We start from the raw sequence: 20,994 nt of genomic DNA, 5'->3' as shown, positions 1-20,994 counted from the left end.
CACTTTGTTGTCTAGTTGTACTTGAAGAAAATTGCACAAGTTAAGTTTTCATTCCTTTAGTTGGTTGAAGTTTAAGTTAACTTATTTTAATTTGATTGAACCCATGAAACCTATAAATATTACATCATTAAAATTGAAAATTATTTATCAACTTGATATCAAATTTCAAAAAGAATCTATGGATTTGAAATAGGAGATTTTGAATGTGCTTTCTATACAAATGTTCACCTATTTTAAAAGAATTCATTTAGAAATATTAATTTGTATAGTTATATGAAAGGTGGGGCATCATCTCTGTCCCATGTACATGTACACTCCCCAATTATTTTTTTATCAGTGGATGCAATGTAAACTTGTAAAGCGGGTGAAGTTACACTGAAGTACTTCTGTTTTTCTCAGTGACTCAAAAAAGCAGATGAAACAAGGAGAAAGGAAACAAACAACCAAACAGACTGTTCTACAGCAAGTAGCTATATAGTTGCACCATTTGTTTTCCAAAGAATCTGCATCACTGAAATATTCCATAAATTCACAATGATTTTGTTTCATTTGTATGATGTAAAAAAAACATGGAAATGATTCTGATTTTTATTGAATATTTGTCTGTATTTGTCCGAAAACTTATCTTGTCGCACTTCAAGCTCCTGACAACAAGCATTGTAATCTCTTACTAAAATAGACCTTCAATTTCCTTTAGGTGTGGCAAAACACACAATGTTATATAATTTATTTGATTGAAAAATATCTTTTGTTGTTCTGTGATTACATTATTAGTGTAAAATCACTTAATAAGTTTTGTGACAATCTCCAGAATATTTTGTTCACATTGTAAAATCAAAGCTGATGTATTATTTATATATTCCAGTCCATTCAGCCTTCATTTGGAAAAATAGTGGTATTTCTCTTACATGTATAGATTTTAATTCTGGTGGCTTTATTCTTCAATTACTGTCTGCCAAGTTCAACAGAGATGAAACTTGTGTTGCAAATAGATGTCCTATATGAAGACCACTAATTAAACAATGTTAGAATATAAGACTAAACTAGTACTAAAGAATCTGTGGTGTTTTGCATTCACATTTATGATCATGTCATTATCATGAATCCATCCAATGCTAGCTCCATTTAATGCTGACAGTTTATATTCATTCAGAATTATATATTTGGGGATCTGTATGATTTTTTGCAGTTATAATTCATACACCATAATCTGCAGAAAAACAGCGTGGACTAAGTTTATAATATCCCTTATTTTCTAGAACTCCCTGCGGTTGACAAATCCATGCATCTGATGTTATATTTTGCCACTGATGTAACTGTTCCTTTAAATATTTTATTATTCCTGTGTATTTCTCATTTTTAATCTGATTAATGCGTTCTTGTGGATCTGTTGACAAATCAAAGAATTCCCACTGACTTCGGTAGTAATACTGTTTTAAATTTTTATACCAATGTGTTGATATGCCTTCTCGAGTCCTATTTAGCAAATCTTGAAAGGTGTTTGAAATGAAAAAGTCCTGGTCAATTTGAAAAGGCATCAGGTAATTCAAATTATGTAAAAGTTTGAAATGTTTTGTACGAATAGATCTCATTGGATAATACATGGTCACTTCATGCAAATTATGACTGGTAAATATGACGTCTTCTGCTTCTCTGTCTTTGTTGCATAGCAACGGCAATAATGATTTTCCTGTCAGAATAACTGGGTTATGGAGAAGCTTGTACTGTGGATACTGAATGTTGAACCAATCAAGCACTGTAGGAACAATATCAACATGACTCACTAACTTCTGTATTTCCTGGAAAAATAAAATCTAAATTGTTATTTGGTATGTTTTGATCAACATTGAATTTCAAAATCATTGCTTTTTTCACCAGATATTTTTTTTTTATTAAACATCCAAAACATTTAGTCAAATAAATACTATTTATTTAAATAATGATTAATATAATTTTCTGTAGACACCTATATTTTGGCACAGCACAAGATTAAAAGAGGATGTGTATTCAATGTAGAAAATATAGGGGTATTGCCCACACTCCCCAAAATGTTGTGCCCCTGTGACCATTTGTGTGTCACTGTGCCCCTGTGCCTTGTTCAAGAAAAGAAAGTGTTAAAAAAAAAACGATCTTCTTCCCCCATAATTTAAACCCTGAAACATATTAAGGTGGTACCCAAAACCTTCACTAAAATTAATTTGGCTTGTTTAATTTTCATAAAACTTTGACAAAATATTTACTTTGACCTTTAGACAAAAATATAAAAATTTCAAATAATTTGAACCAACCATTTTATCATAGACAAGAATGTGTCCATAGTACACGGATGCCCCACTCGCACTATCATTTTCTATGTTCAGTGGACCGTGAAATTGGGGTCAAAATTATAATTTGGAATTATAATTAGAAAGATCATATCATAGGGAACATGTGTACGTACTAAGTTTCAAGTTGATGTAACTTTAACTTCATCAAAAACTACCTTGACCAAAAACTTTAACCTGAACTTCGCACTATCATTTTCTATGTTCAGTGGACCATGAAATTGGGGTAAAAACTATAATTTGGCATTAAAATTAGAAAGATCATATCATGGGGAACATGTGTACTAAGTTTCAAGTTGATTGGACTTCAACTTCTTCAAAAACTACCTTGACCAAAAACTTTAACCTGAAGCGAACGGATGAACGGATGCACGGACGCACAGACGCACAGACGGACGGAGGCACAGACCAGAAAACATAATGCCTCTCTACTATCGTAGGTGGGGCATAAAAATACACTGGTTATATAGCAGTTTAACAAACACTAATTTTGATAATGAAAAAGTTTAATGTTCCCTCAACAACACTACGTAATAATTGCCATATTCTTGTGTTGTGCTTACTTTTATGTCTGCTTCCCTTTTTTTTATTTTGCATGATTTGAATTATGTTTCAATGTTGTTGCATTTGTGTGTATGTATTCTGTTAGAGCTATGTTTTGTAGTAGTATGTTACTGTACCGAATCTAAATAAAGCTTTCATATTGGTATAATCATCAACCATTTATAGGATGTTTTCCAAGCTAATTAAAGATATCTGATTTAATTACTTAGATTGAAATTAATTCACTTTTTACAGCTTAAAACATAATACTGTTTTAAATAAAACTTCAATCTCACAACCTTAGCCTCACTCCGACATCCTGAGGGAATACACTTGCGTAAGTCAACAAATGATATATAGAGTTATTTCCCCTTTTTGCCTCATTTTAAAAATTATACTCCTAAAATGATATTTTTTATTAAAAATAAAAGAAATAAACATTTAAATTGTATGCAACATTGTTTTAAAATGCTATTTTATTATCTAGATATTTAATGCATTTATATAAAATATTTTATGATATAGATTTCAGATAATGACCTTTTTGAAAAATCTTTAAACAAAGTAACATGATAAAAATTCCATATCATACGAAATAATTTAGTCTTAGATACATAGATTTTTCGAAATGGATTGCTATGAAGCAATTGAAGAAACTCATCAACTATAATGGAGGTTTAAAGTAAGGTACAACTCAAAATAGTGTCCTCATGTGAATCATCAACTAATTCATACAACTTTCTATTCATTTTCTTTAATAAGATCTGTAAGGGGTCATCCATAATTGTCAACCATTTTCCAAAGTGTACAAAACGTACACTTGGGGGGAGGGGGTTAAAAAATCAACATTTTTACCGTACGCTTTTTTTTTTAATTTCCAGAATTTATTTCGTTTCCGTAGGGAAGGTCGATGTATAAAATCGAGAATTGGCTTGGGTGTGTTTCTCTTCTTATTTCTTCTTTATTATTTTCACTGGATGATATTTATTTCGATATCATAATTCTCCTCAATCCGGATTGAACGATTAAAAGATCAAATCATATAAAAACTAAATCTTTCAAAAATCATGAAAATGTAAACTTGTAAAATTTTTCAAAACAAAAAGTTTGCAAGCATTTCTCAGTACCCCGATTGTCAATTTCACCTGCTTTATTATAAATCGTTATCGTTTCACTCTGTTTAATAAACAAAACTGAAGGAAACACTAAATTCTTTGAATGTATTGATTTTGACAAGACGCAAATTTGTGAAAAGATTTTAAACTGGTCCGTCAATTAATTCCCTTGTAATGTATTCCAAAACAGTAAACCAATAAAACGGAAGTAAACTTATTTTTCTTAGTATAAGCCTTTTTTAATTAGGAGCACCTCCATATGAAGTTTAACCCCTTAACCTTAAAAATTATCCAATATATGTACACGTTACATTATATATACATAAACGATACTAGTGCCATGAATGGCATATTTACAGGGACCTTTTAAATAGAAATACAGGCGGGAAATTTAAAAACTTAAAATGTTTAAAACATGCTCTGGGTGCCCTTTTTCATTGGAGTGATAGGGGAAACACTAATCTTTGAACTCTTTATTCTATCAAAACACAAGCATCACAGATAGATGTCATCAAATAAAACAGTCAGATATGTTTTAGTTTATTTTCAATGCAAATTTCTATATTAAAAAAACTAAAATATAATAAACAGATTCTTCTTTTTATTAAGAATGATTGATTCCTCTCTTAAAATCTGAAAATGGTTGATGTACACTTTTTGAGGGAGGGTGGGGGGTCTGAAAAAGTGTACGTTTTGTACACTTTGGAAAATGGTTGACAATTATGGATGACCCCTAATAATTCTCATGTTTAAATATCTCCCTTTTGTATTAGTGTTTATTTTGAAACACGGAAAACCAATATAAACCAGTAACTATTTAAGGTTTTATACATAGTATCATGTCAAAATACGAAATCCTCTTTTTGTTAAAATGCAAGTGTGGTTCCTGAATGAAACTGTTTTTATTGAAGTGGTGTTGTTCCTACTAGATTACCATTATGAACATTTGATATTGAACTTTCATAAGGAAATGGAGAACCAAAATTGACATGTTATTCTCAATAAAAAAAATTAGCCCAATCGTTTGTTTATGCACTCCACTGCCATATGATCTCTTCAGATTGGTCTTTCTGTCTATATCAAACAAATTTAAAAATAAATGGGGAATGTGTAAATTGGACAAAGATGATGTTCCCTCTTCTACATTTGAAAATGCCTGTACCAAGTCAGGAATATGACAGTTCTTGTCCATTCGTTTTTGATACATTTTGTTATTTGATTTTGCCATGCGATTATGGACTTTCCGAATTAATTTTCCTCTAAGTTCAGTATGTTTGTGATTTTACTTTTTGCATATCATATAATGTTATAAAGGGCATTGACGAAGTTAAGTAAAAATGATGCTACCAAATTTTGTGGTGAAAGGCATTGTGTATATTAAGTCTCATAACATTTGGTTGAGGTAAACTAAAGTTAGAGAAGAGAAACAAAAAATTCAGCAATTTTTATGTTTAAAAAGGGGCATAACTCAAGAATGGTATAAGTGACTCCACCCAATTTCAAACTTGATCTGTGTTTTGTGGTAAAAAGCATTGTGTATAAGTTTCGTAACATTTGGTGGAAGCAAACTAAAGTTACAGAGTGGAAACCAGCTTTTGGACGTACGGAAGTTGGAACAGACAGACAAGGGTAAAACTTAATGCCCCTGCTCATATTACTGTATGTAAGTTTGATGTGTTGTATTTGTTGTAAATTTTGAAAGTAATAAAAATAAAAAAATAGAAGTTTATGCCCCCTCCTTTACGGCGACAGATCCTCTTCCCAACAGCTTTTATGCATGGTAGAATTTATAATCTTTACCACTAACTCTATTGTCATTTAAATTTCTGCTGTTCGGAAGACTTTTAAACATTTTTTAGCATATGACCCCTTAAAGCCATAGAAATAACAAAAAGAATATTCAAATGGAATATTTTTAAAACGAGTGTGTTTAAATTTCCAAGAATTCAGCAATTATAGAGCAATAAACACTTGTACCAGAGATTGCCAATCTTAAATATGCATGAAATGTTTGGTACTGGACCAATGTGAGTGTTTCATGTTTTTTTTACAACTCATCTTACCATGCTCCATGTGCTTCTGTGTAGAGGTGATGATAGTAAGAATGGTTCTGTTATTCCAGAGTCATACAAATTGGTTCTGCCATTAGGGAAGGGTATACCATTATCAGATGTATAGATTATTAATGTATCATCTAAATATCCAGCTATTTCTAGTTCTCTCAGTACTAACCCAATACCTATAATAGAACGTAAACCACAATAGATAATAATATTATTTACTGTCATAATTTCTTAATGTTGTTTCAAATATTGAAATTTGAAGAAAAAAAAACCAATCATTTTAGGTACCGGTACTGTTAATTCAGAAATTATTGCGAGGTTTTTATTAATGCTAATAATGCGACTGGATTGATATCGCAATAATAAGTACTCGCATTCTGAATATTTAAACTCATATTTTTGTCTACCGGTATTCCTGAAAAATTGCATTAATAAATGCATGCAATAATTTCTGAATTTCCAGTACCGGTAATTCCTTAGAAATTGTGCAGGAATTCATCAATCAGTTTTAAAACAATCCATGCATGCTGACCTTGAGTTGATGAATATAAGGGTGGATTGATGAGGATATGGTCACTAAATAATTTCATGAATATAGGTTGAAACTGATTAAGGGGAGACAATATCTACTATTTTTAAACACTTCCATGCCTTTAAACTTTCCATGTGTATATGATATACTATATAGCTAAATATAGGGTTTTGTTTGAGGTTTTCGGACATGGTTCTCTCTAGGTACTTAGGCTTCCTCTAACAATGAAAAATGCTTGCATTGATGTATCAAGTGTGCTGAGATGGTGTTACATCACCAACAATTAATCAATCAATCAATCAATCAATCAATCAATGGAAGGAATATTAATTTACGATTTTTAGTTACTGGTACAATAGCAAATTATGCCATGTTTAAGACATGAATGCAACATCAAAACTAATAGTTTTGTACTACAACGGTAAATTATAATGAATTTGCAGTAATCGGTTATCAAATAAGAAAGCAGACATTATATGGGTCATTTTCAAAAAATGTCGAATATTGAAATTGAAAAATTTATTAAAAGTTACTTATTCAAACAACCCTCTACATAAGCAAATCAAAACAAACAGTACTTTAAGAACAACATATTTAAAGATGCAATCTTAATGATGTCATACAAGAATATCTTGAAACATTTTTTGATCGGTGGTACAATATTTTGTCTATCCTGTTACCATTTTCAAAAGAAATTTTGGGTTATTAAGAAAAGGTTTAGATAAAATGTTAAGCTTGTTTTACGTTACCAATTAGATGGTTTTCAAGAGAATAAACTTCTATATATATTCATTCTGTAAAAGAATAGATTATTTGCCAATTTTCTAGGTTGTACTGAAAAATGGCTCTAAAAATTGGTTTCAAAGGTTGTAAAAATTACCACCAGTAATGCAAGTCTAAGAAAGCAATTTATATTGTTCTGCCTTTTTTCACCCTTTCAAATAAACCCAACATCAAGTAAATCCCTCATAAGTTAATTTACTTTTCTCTTTATTTCGTTGGTAACAGGAACGTTTTTGATATATCACTATATAAAAGTCTATCGTGTTACCTTTTTGTCTATCCTGTTACCGATATCAGTATTGCACCTGCAAATGCTTAATTTGGGAAGATTGAGACGTTATAACCTTAAGATGAGTTCAAACAATGAAATATTTCATTCGTTTTCCACCTACATGTTAAGATAAAAAAATTAACGACGTTTTTGTCTATAATTGTCTATCCTGTTACTGTAACCATAGCAACCATAGTAACAGGATAGACAAATTTCTTCGTTTTTGATTGCTGTTGTGAAATAACTACTCCCTTTGGTGAAGTGATTATGGTTTTCTATTGTGAATTTGGTTTCCAACACGTTATTGCACTTTTTACAACCATACTGTTAGTGTAATTAATCAAAATGGTTGGTAACAGCATAGACATGAAAAAAAGTACGCTCTATTTTTTTCACTAAATGTCTTGAAATTTCTTTTCTCTACACTGTCGTTCAAGAAACGAGGCGTTTTAAATGTAAAGTTTACTTTGCATTTTTGAAATCAACACTGACTGATTCAATATTCATAGGGAGAATAATTTAACGACTGATTTAAGTAGCGGTAACAGGATAGACATGAACCTCCTGTACGCTGATTGAATTTAGTTTGTAGATAATCTGTTACATACAATGATAAAGAAGCTACGATTTTTCGTTAGAATTATAATTAACGTTCTTAAAAAGTCCCTTTTGCAGATATCAAGGCGATCAGAAAATCGGAAAAAAATCATTTGAAATGTGTTTTTCTGACAATGTACGCACACAAATACCCCCAAAATCGGACTTAAATGAAGTTTAATCTTATCAAAATAGATGTAAGGTGTGTTTATTATTAATGTTCTGAATCACAAATCCGACAAGCTTTCATTTAAACCATTACAACTGAAATTTCCATTAGAAATAAAAATTTTAGTATGGGTGTACTGAAAATTCGACATTTTTTGAAAATGACCCATATGTCACCTTGATCTAGCCTACTAATAGTTGTGTACTGAGCTGCTATATCTCTTCTTGCTGCTGGTGTGTCCTGGACAAAATATGGTACAATGACATCATCAGGGTTATAGGTCAGCGGTGTCCAATCAGGTATAAATCCCATCCCAGGACTACCATCACCAAACTTTTCACAAAATTGTCCATATTGTGGATGGGTATGGCCACATCTATGAGGATCATGAAACCCAATATACAACAAAAATGGACTGAAAAAGTTAAATATGATTTTAAAAAAGACAACAAGCAGCTTGGTCCATCATTGAAACAAGAATGCAGACTTTGTCATTGTCATCTGTTTTACTTAGCAGGATTTGTTTTGTTCACGCATCGGTGACAATATAAAGGAATGTGATACAACTGTCATACAAGTGAGAGGTTTAGCTAGCTATAAAACTAGGTTCAATCCACCATTTTCTACATTTGAAAATGCCTGTACCAAGTCAGGAATATGACAGTTCTTGTCCATTCGTTTTTGATGCGTTTTGTTATTTGATTTTGCCATGTGATTATGGACTTTCCGAATTGATTTTCCTCTGAGTTCAGTATTTTTGTGATTTTACTTTTTACTTATGTTAAAAGTCTATTACATGAAGTTCTTATAAATTATACACTTAACATTATCATTGATCCATATAAATGGGGTTAAGGTCAGAGGCACCTGTCAGACAGATATGCACACCTAACAATCAAACCTTACACTGAATGTAACTTGGCTATTGTTTATACAAATTAAGAAACAGACCTAATTACAAAAACTAAACTTTACCAATGAACCATAAAAATGATGCCAAGGTCAGATAAACCTTGCCATACAATCTGCATTCCATACACCAAATATGCATGACCTATTGCTTACAGTACCTGAAAAAACATGAAAACTTAACATTGACAAAATATCTATAAGGCGGACAAGCTTATATAAAACCTGCCATACACAAATCTGCACCTATTATAGGTTACATTTGTAAATACAGCTGTTCCTCAAACCACACCTCTTTTGGGGAGATTTAGAATATTCATAGAAAATTAATTTTGTTTACATACTGGTTCCCAGTTATTAAACTCTATGTTCCATCTCATAGAGACATAACTTGGGAAGTTACCAGTAAAATATACATGTGCAATTTGTTTATATTGAAATATGTGGTAACCTTTTATTCGAGGTAGGGGTAGTTAAGAAAATTAGTGTTTGTTTAAACTGAGAAGTTCAGGGCATATAAACGTTGAAAAAATGCTGCATAGCCCTATATTTTGACCTTTGAAATAAATTGTAGTGCATATATATGAACTTTCAATTCTAGGATAAGATTTTATTCAAAACTTCATAGTAAAAGTGGTACAGTTTTAGCCGTAAAAGGAGTTCCTATGGGAAATTGCATTGTCAATATTTACAGAAATGCAACCTTTAATGTATATGAACAGTCATTCCATACACCAAATACAGCTGCCCTAGTGTTCATTGGATCTGAGAACGTCCAAACCACATAAACTTAACATTTACAAATGAACCATGAAAATGAGATTAATTTAAATGTTAGATGAAACCTGACAGTCGGATAGATACAACTTACAATCTTTCCATACATCAAATAGTTGACGTTTGGTTATAATATCTAAACTTGACAACAAAACCTAAACCTTAATTACTGATCCACTACTGAGCCAGTGAACCTTCTTTGACTGACATGCAGGCATTGCATTGATCCTATATGGGTCATTATCAAAAAAACATGCAAAACTATGTTATTGGGTCTTTTTAAGTCACAGACAGACATGAAAATATATCAAAATAACACTTGCATATGTTAGATATGAATGTTTTGTGATACACAATATACAGTTTACAGTATGAAATGTTATAAAAACATCCTTAATGTTTTCTTAAACCCTTGGAGATAGCCAGAATTAACGGTTATTTTTTACTATAAATCCTTTCAGACTTGAAATAGGAATATTATTCATATGATTTGTTTTTTGATTTATCACTTTTTGTTGCATTTTGGTACGCACAAACATTTCTTTTAATGATTTAGGAGGTGTATGTTGGTTTTATAATAAAAAAATTTCACCAAAAGGAAATGTTACATTTTTTAAGTCAATGGTGTAATTAGTAGGATAAGAGTTATCTTTTGCAAGATTTGGGCATTTACAACAGTTTCCCCCTTAGCAATATAACCTGTAAGCATGTTTTGCAAAAAAAACCAAACAATTATGTTGAAAATTTAGTGAAAAAATCTTAAAAGTAGGTAAAAGCTATATCATAATTGAAAATTGTGTCCATGGTGTACCCTTATACAAATCTTTTTTTGAAAACATTTCCTGAACTTTGAATTATGAAATATATTGATTATAGAAACATGCACCAGGAACAACATATAGAATAGAGGAATGGGGCACTTATTTTGTAACTAAATCCAACTAGACGCTCTCAAGAGCCTGTGTCGCTCACCTTGGTCTATGTGCATATTAAACAATGGACACAGATAAATTCATAACAAAATTGTGTTTTGATGATGGTGATGTGTTTATAGATCTTACTTTACCAAACATTCTTATCAATATCATGTTTTACATATACAAAGTTTTCACAAACTGATGTATGCTGGTAACACCAATGACACTATTTAGTAACACTATTGACATTTTTAATTATTGATGTTATGTTATATAATTTGAGATAATTTAGCCTAAGAATTATTTTTTTATCTTTTGTTTTGCTCGGTTTTCTTGGCTCTGTTCAGAACTTAACAAAGGTAAAATTTGAAATGTGAGGTCAATGGTGATACATTTGTGTCATTGGAGTTACTGAAGGGTCAGTGGTGTTACTATATAAAAATGCGACATTTTTTTTATTTTCATTCATAAATATAAGTGTTTTTAGGTTATGTCATGTATGTACGAAGGACTAGGTATATTATTATCATATAATCTTACACAATTCACATATATTCATTTTAAGTGCATATTTTAGTATTTACAACAGCCATGATTAGGACAGCCAACTTTTTTACGACAATGTATTCTGAAATTATTTCTGAATAGAATGCACAGCTATATGAATAATGTCAATAAGTCGTAATTTTAACCCAAACAACACATTGGAACAGTTGTTTGATGTTAAACAATAATATTTAAAATAAATAAAAAACTGCTGAACCAACGCCTTAGTGGTGAAGTGAAGGTAGAGTCACTAAAGAGGATACCGGATGGTATGCAGGGTTGTTAATAAAAAAATAAATAAAATACCGCTGGATTAACAACAACGCTTTAGTGAGCAACAACGCTTTAGTGAGCTGCAGCTCACTAAAGCGTTGTTGTAAATCCAGCGGTATTTTACAATAATATTTAGTAGCTAAATGTATGCTTTAAATTGGTAACACCATTGACACGATTCTATCAAACTATACTATCAAAGCATGACCTAAAATTGTTAAAATTGAAGGAACTCTTCATTTTTCCCATTGCATATTTCTGAATATCGTTGCTACCATACTATAGAATAGCGGAACACATTTAAATGTTTTAAACAATGACATCATTTTTCAAAATGTTACCTCGTCGAAATTTGCACTTTTTTTTATAATGACCCATATACCAATAATATTTATCTTATTACTAATAATATACTCATGTATTCATAAGTCTCAAACGAACAAAAATAATATTTATGTACAATTTTTATCCAGCATTCACTGAACCATGAAAATGAAGTCAAGGGTAATGAACATTTGATAGATGGTAACCACTTTATAAGGTTTCTGCACTCCAGGATTAAGAACTGGCCACTACAAGTCCCCGGAGGTTTCATCACCAACCCACTCCAGTTACATTAAACCAAAAACTAATAAAAGACCAAGCTGTGAAGTTGTTTCTATTCTGATTTTCATGGACATTTAATCTTTAAAGAAAAATTGTTATTGTACATCACCTAATCACACTTACCTGGATTTATCTTGGCTTAAGAACTTTCTTACAAGAAGTTTGATGTTGGTAATGTTTCTCCCCACTTGTAAAATGCTATTATTTTCTTCTGTTTCTTCAAAGTCAAAGGGGTAGACTGTCTCAGGACCAACATGTTTCTTCCCAATAATTCCTGAAAGCAGTTATTATAATTATGCAATACAATAATGATGTCAGAAATCATATTACTGTCCTAGTCTGTTTCTTATCTTCTGATAAGCCACAAGAAGAAAAATTTAAATTAGATAAACATTTAAAAATCTTTTGGTCTAGAACAATTTGAGTGTATATGAATAAAGTTAGTCCTCAACCATGTATCATAACTGTAATTTTTTTTATGATTCTGGTCCTGCCTGGAATTAAATGTACATGAAGAAACATGATTTTGATATTTCATTTCAATGTAAAAATGTTTTCAGTTACAAATCAATATGTATTGGTTTGTGTGTATATGTTGTGTATAAGTTATCAGTTTGTACAAAAAAAATTGTACAAATTATAATTTATATTTTGACTTTGTACACATTGTAATTTGTACAAAAAAGGCTTGATGAAAATTCACTTGTACAATAATTTTTATTATTTCATATCGGTTGAGAATAAGATTCTCTTATTGGATAAAAAGGGGTCACATGGCATTCATTATTCTTCAGTAATAAATTCCATCGGTCATTAACAGAAAAAACGGACCAGAAAACCGGTCGTTAACGAACTTTTACATGATAATGACCGGTGGGGCGTGGTTTCCGTCTGATATTGACCGTTGGGGCGTGGTTTCCGTCTGATAATGACCGCTGGGGCGTGGTTTCCGTCTGATAATGACCGCTGGGGCGTGATTTCTCTGTAAATGACCACTGGGGCGTGGCTTCTCTGTTTAGAGAGATTTACCTTTTATGAAACATGTTCCTGATCTTAATATTGTATTTAAGTTGTTGAATTGTTTATTGTATGTTTTCGTTAAATATAAAATTAAAGATAACTTGATTAAGTATTTATATACTGAAAAATTGCACTAAAATGAATGGCAGTATTACTACGACTGGTCTTCACTCTTTGTCATAGAAATCGTACAACTACCCGAGTTTGCTTTAGGCATTTTGAATTTACGAGAATTTTCCAAAACATGGTTTCTCAATGAAATAAACATAATAGTTCTTGAAAAACTGGTCATTATCGTGATACATGGACTGCCCGTAGGACAGTGGTATTGACTAAGACAGCGATAATGACCTCGCCTTTGGCTCAGTCATTATCACTATCTTAGTCAATACCACTGTCCTGTGGCCAGTCCATATATCACGATAATGACCAGTTTTTCAAGAACTATTATATAAGTATGGATTTTGTTATAAAAAAGCATTGATAACACTGTAGTTATCTTAAATGACCAGACAAAAAACCTTATTTATATAATACAAAAAGCATCAGTATGGCTGTTTGCATATGACTATTTACTGTACAGAATCATCAAAACAGAGAAAGACCACAAACTACTGCAAGAAGACCTAGCAAACCTAGAAGACTGGGCATGGGATTAAACAAGCTGGAAAGAATACAGAGGCAAGCAGCATGCTTCATTACAGGCAACTACAAACAAGAGAAAAATGGCTGCATAACAAACATGTTTACCAAATTAGAACTCCAATAATTACAAAACAGATGCACAATCCAAACACTTTTATTTGAGTACAAAATGGTTGAGGGGCTGGTTCCTGCAATAGATCCAGACGACTTCTTAAAATCATGAAGACCAAGACGCTTTATCACAGCAAAAATGTTTGACAATTAACAAGCAACAAACATAATTGAAAAACAATTGAGAAACAATACTTTTAACTGCCAACAGTAAACACAGCAACTTTCAAATTCATTCTCTGTGCCTACAATATTCATCTGGAACCACCTAGAAGACACAACTGTGCACATAACAAGTGTAGAGAGCTTTCACAAATGAGGGGTGCAGAACTTCTAAATGTAAATGTAAAACTTAAAAGATGTGCAATTCCTGATGCCATATGTTACATAATGCATTATAATTCACTCACATGCTCAACCAAATAATACAGAACTATTTTGGTATTTTGTGGAATAAAGGTCCCTTGAATAAAAATTAAATAGCGTTTATCAATGCTTTTTTATAACAAACTTTATACTATAAACAACAATTGGGTGCCAACAATTGTACAAGTTAATTTTTTCGTAAAATTTTGTTCAAATTGTAATTTGTACAAGCACTTTTTGTACTAACTCCAATAAAAAATACAAATTATAATTTGTACAATTTTTTTATACAAATTATAATTTGTACAATTTTTTTTTATACAAATTCTAATTTTGAAAAATGATACTACATTGTATAATATAAATTAGTTGTTTCACCTATAAATACCTGTTCTTATGCCAGCTTTATGTATTATTTTTGGAAGACTCTGAACACCATCAAATGACATAAAATGGTGGACATCTTGATGAAGGCCATACATCCCATTCTGGTGCTGTGGTAAACCAGATAATATCACAGACCTGTAAGCAAAACTATTGGTCAAAAAAGAATATGAGATGAATGTGCCTACATTGACATATGTGACAAAAAAACACATAAATATCGGAAATAACCAAGCTACTCTAACAGCTGTTACACATTCTTTTAATGGTCTTTTCTTCTGAAAAAAAGAGAAAGACCTACCAACAGTAGTGAGTACCAAGATACCCCCTAGTTTTGATTAGTGCTCCCTTTAATTAAATGATAAATGTTTTCAAAAGATCATGGTAAGAGCTGAAAAAAATTGTATAAAAACAGTCAGGCCAGGATTGGTGATGTTTTCTGACACATTTTATCATATGGTTCCTGAAAAGGCCTTAAAGTGACTTTCTTTACTGTAGTCAAAACTACCAAAACCCATGCAAACATAGAGCATTTGTGGAGAGAAAACTTGACTAAGGAAAAACCATTGAGGCATGCTCTCATTATATATTAATAATTTCAGTCTGACAAATCTAGAACAATCAATTTATTAAGATGAAATAACACTGGCTTGTTCCTTTTATTTGTAAATGTACACCTACCTGCTGGGAGAACAGCTACTAACAGACGTGAAAGCATTAGTGAAAATAGAACTTCTTTCTGCTAGTTTGTTTAAATTTGGAGTTTTACACACTGTATTGTTGTAAACTGATGTTTCAAATCCAGCATCATCAGCTACAGAAAGAGTAAAAACGTCATATAAAACATAATCATGTATAATTAAGGAAAAAGTATAGTTTTCTTTCTCATTCATATCATGAATATTTCCAACATAAGATTGTACTTAGAAAATGAAAAAATCCCCCCTTTAATTTCCAAATAAAAAATAAAATAAACGCTCACCTGCATCTTTTACTATGGCCATATTTTCATTAAAGGGGGAAAACTCTTTAAAGACTATTTTCCCTTTTAAAAGCTTTATTTATCTTTTTTCAAGAAAACAAACAAAGATCCAAAGTTCTATATACTGTATCACTAGCCTGTCATCACTCAGGTTGTGAGTTCGATACCTTAATATGGCAGGTGAGTTCGACTAGGAATCTTAATTGACTATGATTGTTAATTTTTCTACTGAAGGTTGTTCTTAAAATTCTCTGGCTTTCTCCATCAATACAAAAAGCCAATGGTGTTTAAAATTGCTGTAAAAACCTATCATTCAATCAATAAAAGATGGCAAAATTTATCATTAACATGATTATAACGGGCAGTAGTTGTCTTTTGTTGATGAGGTTCATAAATGTTTCTTGTTACTTGTTTTTTATATAGATAAGACCATTGGTTTTCCCATTTGAATGGTTTTACACTAGTAATTTTTTGGGGCCCTTTATAGCTTGCTGTTCTGGGTGTGAGCCATTAGGATTCGTGCTGAAGACCGTACTTTGACCTATAATGGTTTACTTTTATAAATTGTGACTTGGATGGAGAGTTGTCTCATTGGCACTCAAACGTCATCTTCTTATATATATATATATATATATCTATCTAATAACTCCAATAACAGGTCAACTAATAAATTTGGCCATAATTGCTAATTTGAAGATCTTGTCTTGCTGATCATTTTTGCTATTTACAGTATCTATCATTCTGTTATAAAATAAAATGCAAAAATTAGGAAAAAAGCATCATTTACAGTGACTTGACTGTTAGTGTTGCTATCCACCAATTGCAATTCATTCAAAATTTTGACTTAATTGCAATTTGTTTTATTAAACCAAATTGTTCAACTGGTCAGAAATTTGAACCAACTGCTGTAGAAAACCACAGTCAAGTCGTGAAAGTGCAAGGTGATAAAATAAAACATACTTACAATCCTATAAGACTTTAACTCCACTTATTGATAGTATTACTAAATCAGTCTATCAATCTGTATAGTTATATTATAGCCATCACCATACTAAAGGTGAACTGTTTTATTTTTAATTGCTATACAAATGTCTAAACTAAGCTTTTATATAGTTTTTCTTTCGAAAAGTATTCTATATTCATAAGAATCACACATTATGTGAATAAAAACATTTCATATTCAGTAAAATATTTGTGAAATTGCAATATGTTTGTAGGAAGGGGAGATAATCTTTTTTGGTTTCAAAAAATCTTTATTCAAAAGTATAGTATTTTAGGTTATCTCCCCAAGGAAACTTATCAATAGCATATTGTTATTTCACACGTATTTTACTGAATATATGATGTATTATTTTAAATGATATATGATTCTTATAAATATAAAATCCTTTTCGAAAGAAAAACTATATAAAAGCTTAGTTTGGACATTTTTATAGCAATTCAAAATAAAACATTTTACCTTTAGTATGGTAATGGCTATAATATAACTATACAGATTGATAAACAAATTTAGTAATAACATCATTAAAGTGGAGTACAACTCTTATAGGATTGTAAGTATATATTATTTTATCACCTTGCACTTTCACATTTTGACTGAACAATTTGATCAATATTCTGACCAGTTGAACAATTTGATTTTATAAAACAAATTGCAATTTGGTCAAAATTTTGAATGAGTTGCAATTGGTGGATAGCAACACTAACAGTCAAGTCACTGTAACAGTCAAGGGGTACTACTTAAACAAGTGATTTCAGAATCACTTGTTCAAGTGATTTTGGCTGTGAAATATTAAAAAAAAATCTATAAATAGACACAGACTTTTTAAAATCACTGAAACAAGTAATTTATGAAGATCACTTCAATAAGTGTTTATAACTTTTTCTTGATATTTTTTTCACAAGCTTGATTTTTTTATTGGTAAAAAGACAAGAATTCCATTGAAAAAAACAACTTAACTATATACATATAGGAATTGTCTTTTGCTTGATAAGCCTAAATGCCAGTTTTTACAATTTATTTAAAACATGCGTTTTCTGGAATAATTTGTAGATCAGGATATAACCTTGAAGTATATCATTCTATTCTTAAAGAAAACCAACCAGGTTACCTAATATTGTTGACCTTTGTCTGATAGTCATGATAGTCAGAGTAGTTAATGAATATTTGATTACAGAACAATTCCCAAGGGTACTTTTAAAAGCTTTAGCGCACTAACTTACTGCCCAAGCGCACTGGTGAAGTTAATATCCATAGAAAAAGGGATAATGTGATCTATGTAAGAAAATTATAGAAAAGTTTGTGAAAATATGGAAAACTTACTGCCCAAGCGCACTGGTGAAGTTAATATCCATAGAAAAAGGGATAATGTGATCTATGTAAGAAAATTATAGAAAAGTTTGTGAAAACATGGAAAATCAATGAAATTAGCATTTGAATATCAAAAGAAACACAAAAATCACTAAAATAGGTGAATTTATCAAATCACTGAAATAGGTTATAATGAAATCACTTGTTTATTTAGTAGCACCCCTGACTGTTTAAGTAATAAGAAATCAAATAATATTTAGATCATGTTGACTTATTTGTAGATCTTGCCTTGCAGAACATTATTGGTAATCCAACATTCTATCTTTTACATTTCAAGATAATAGGCAAAACTGCATAAACTCTGAAAAATCATAGTTTTAGGGTGTAATAGTTCTACTAAAAAGTCATTTGACAGATAGTACATTTTATCTACTTGTCACCTACACATGTTTTGCCCTATTAGACTTTATATGTCATTTACTGTTTCTCAAGAAATAACAGACAACAATTGCATTTTACCACTATGTTCTAATTTTAGACATGTCAGCAGACACATTTTTTAAACTTGATACCTGATTATTGTGGCCAAGTTTAGTTTAAATTGGCTCATGCAATTATTAAGTTTCATAGATGATCTTTGTACAAGTTTAACAGCCAACAGACTGAGACGATGAAGAACAATTAACAGCCAATGAAACCCAAGTGATTATAAAAGGCTCAATATAGCTCGATGAGCAGGTGTCTGTCAGACCTTATAAAAATATAATTTGAAATAACATTACTTTTACCATTACATTAATATCTTACTATCCACATTATAGAAATCTATAATATGATAAGAAGAAAAAAAGTGACAAGAATACAAATTGAGCAATTTGCTTATATTTAGTACATATCTTTGATTTTAGCAGCTTTGAAACTTGTTCATAATTTTGTCAAAATCGTAGCTACTATCCCTTTAAGTTTATATTCTATTAATGTCATAAATTTTTAGAAAAGTCAATTAATTAAAGTAGATTTAACCAATCTTTGCTGTTTAACTAAAGTTTCAAATTTTGTTATGTACAGCAGGAACATAGATATACTGTTCCCAGTGTACAGCGAAGACATATAAATATTTACAAATGTCTTTGGTTAATAGTTTTATTTTCAATAGAGAACCCCTTATAGGAATGGTCAGTACATTGATTTTTTATATATATATGGACCTTTTTAGTAAATTAAATAAAGACGAGATTGGTTTGAACCTTTGGCTTTGAAATATCAACCATGTCAACTACATAAACATCAATTCATTAATTAATACACAAAACTGTAACCATTGTAACTGTAACCTATTTAAACATGATCCTTGAAAACAAAAACAAAATATTTCTAGAACAAAATTGAACATATGTTTATTTTCTTCTTCATCATGTTCATTAATTGCTCTTTGAATCATCATGATCATAAAATAATGAAAATTCATTTATATTAAAAAATAAAACCACACACAAATTAAGATTTTTTTCTTTATCTATTTATTTCAAATAATCATTATACATGTTATAATCTAAATATCTTGACGCTAAATTTATTGTCCAAGTCAGAAACTTTTTTCGCCTGATGCGAACAATTTTGTTTTTGTTTTACAAAGCTATACTGTACATAGCCATCTAAGGGAGCTACCATTTGATTTTTATGAGGGGGGGGGGGGGCTAGGATGAAATTTGAAAAAAATAGGCAGGACAGGAGTTTTGAGTAAAAAAAAAGGCAGGATGAGACACTTGCAAAAAAAAAGTCAGGACGACAATTTAGGTAAAAAAAAAGTCAAGATAAACTAAAAATAAAAAAGGCAGGACCGAACAGAGTGAAAAATAAAAAGGCAGGACAGAGATTACAGCAAAAAAAAAATGCAGGACAAAATTTTTCATCCTAGCCCCCCCATAAAAATCAAATGGTAGCTCCCTAGGCCTATATCTATATTTAAAATTAAAAAAAAATAATAGAACAGAACTTTACAATGATCTTACAATGATTTACCTATAATAATGAGTACGTTCTTTGATGAGATAGAATCTACTGTAAGAAATAAGATAAAAGTGGTAACAAAACCATTTCGAAACGTTTTTACTTTCATTTTCGTTAATGCTGAAATTGTGCAGTTATCTCCCTTGTAATTATCTCCCTTAATTTATAATCAACCATTGGATTTTGCAGGTGCGAGAAAAAATTGATGTCGGCGTAGAATTAAACAATTTCAGGTAAAGCAGACAATATTCATTAAGAAGTTTAGATGGCTTATTATCTCATTTGTTTGAAATAGGTGCATTTCAAATGATAACTTTTGCTAATGCAGAAGAAACAGGAAAATACGCATTATCGTCATCATATTTATTATTAATATTATATAAAAAAAAAAACTATAAAAAACACTAGTTTGTAATAATCACATATATTGATTAATCTCATATGGTTCTAAAAAATATATTGTAGGATATTAAAAATGATATGAAACATGTAAAATCCACCAATAAAGAATCCTACAGACAAATTCAATGCAATAAAGACAGCTATAAATTTTCTTTTTTCTGTCAAACCATCAAAGACTGGAACAAACTATCCTCTGAAATTACCAAAAACACTACTACAGAAAACTTCAAGGATGCACTCACACACGATGTGCTCCTTGATACTTACCCTCATCTGAAATAAACAGATACTCTTGTTTTCATCTTATACCAAAAAATAAAAATAAAAAATGTAATATT

The 20,994-nt window shown here is 30.7% G+C and overlaps 2 protein-coding genes across 2 annotated transcripts in view; one reads left to right on the top strand and one right to left on the bottom strand.

The window, feature by feature from the left end:
• Positions 1–575: 575 nt before the first annotated feature.
• On the bottom strand, positions 576–20,413 carry LOC139488878 (N-sulphoglucosamine sulphohydrolase-like). Its single transcript, XM_071274830.1, has 7 exons — positions 20,267–20,413; positions 15,633–15,765; positions 14,956–15,089; positions 12,549–12,699; positions 8,574–8,812; positions 6,046–6,221; positions 576–1,799 (listed from the first exon to the last, which is right to left on the bottom strand). The coding sequence occupies exons 1-7, from the start codon at positions 20,361–20,363 to the stop codon at positions 1,197–1,199; spliced, it is 1,533 nt and encodes a 510-aa protein (XP_071130931.1). The 5' UTR covers positions 20,364–20,413; the 3' UTR covers positions 576–1,196.
• The window catches only part of LOC139488876 (Ig-like and fibronectin type-III domain-containing protein 2), a 104,994-nt gene continuing 104,399 nt past the window's right edge, over positions 20,400–20,994 (top strand). Inside the window, exon 1 of the mRNA XM_071274828.1 lies at positions 20,400–20,487. The gene's annotated coding sequence lies outside the window, so the exon portion shown is untranslated. The remainder of the gene's footprint in view (positions 20,488–20,994) is intronic.

The sequence above is a fragment of the Mytilus edulis genome, chromosome 9 (genome assembly GCF_963676685.1).
Source record: "Mytilus edulis chromosome 9, xbMytEdul2.2, whole genome shotgun sequence".
In the NCBI taxonomy this organism is placed as follows: domain Eukaryota; kingdom Metazoa; phylum Mollusca; class Bivalvia; order Mytilida; family Mytilidae; genus Mytilus; species Mytilus edulis.
Note: the sequence above shows the minus strand (reverse complement) of the source record. Positions and strands in the feature narration are given on the sequence as shown.

Coding starts and splice junctions, on each gene's coding strand:
- LOC139488878 (XM_071274830.1), bottom strand. CDS start 20,363: ATGAAAGTAAAAACGTTTCGAAATGGTTTTGTTACCACTTTTATCTTA. Junction 15,090..15,632: donor AGTAGCTGTTCTCCCAGCAG/GTAGGTGTACAT, acceptor TTTTGCTTACAG/GTCTGTGATATTATCTGGTT. Junction 1,800..6,045: donor ACAGAAGCACATGGAGCATG/GTAAGATGAGTT, acceptor TTATTTTTCCAG/GAAATACAGAAGTTAGTGAG.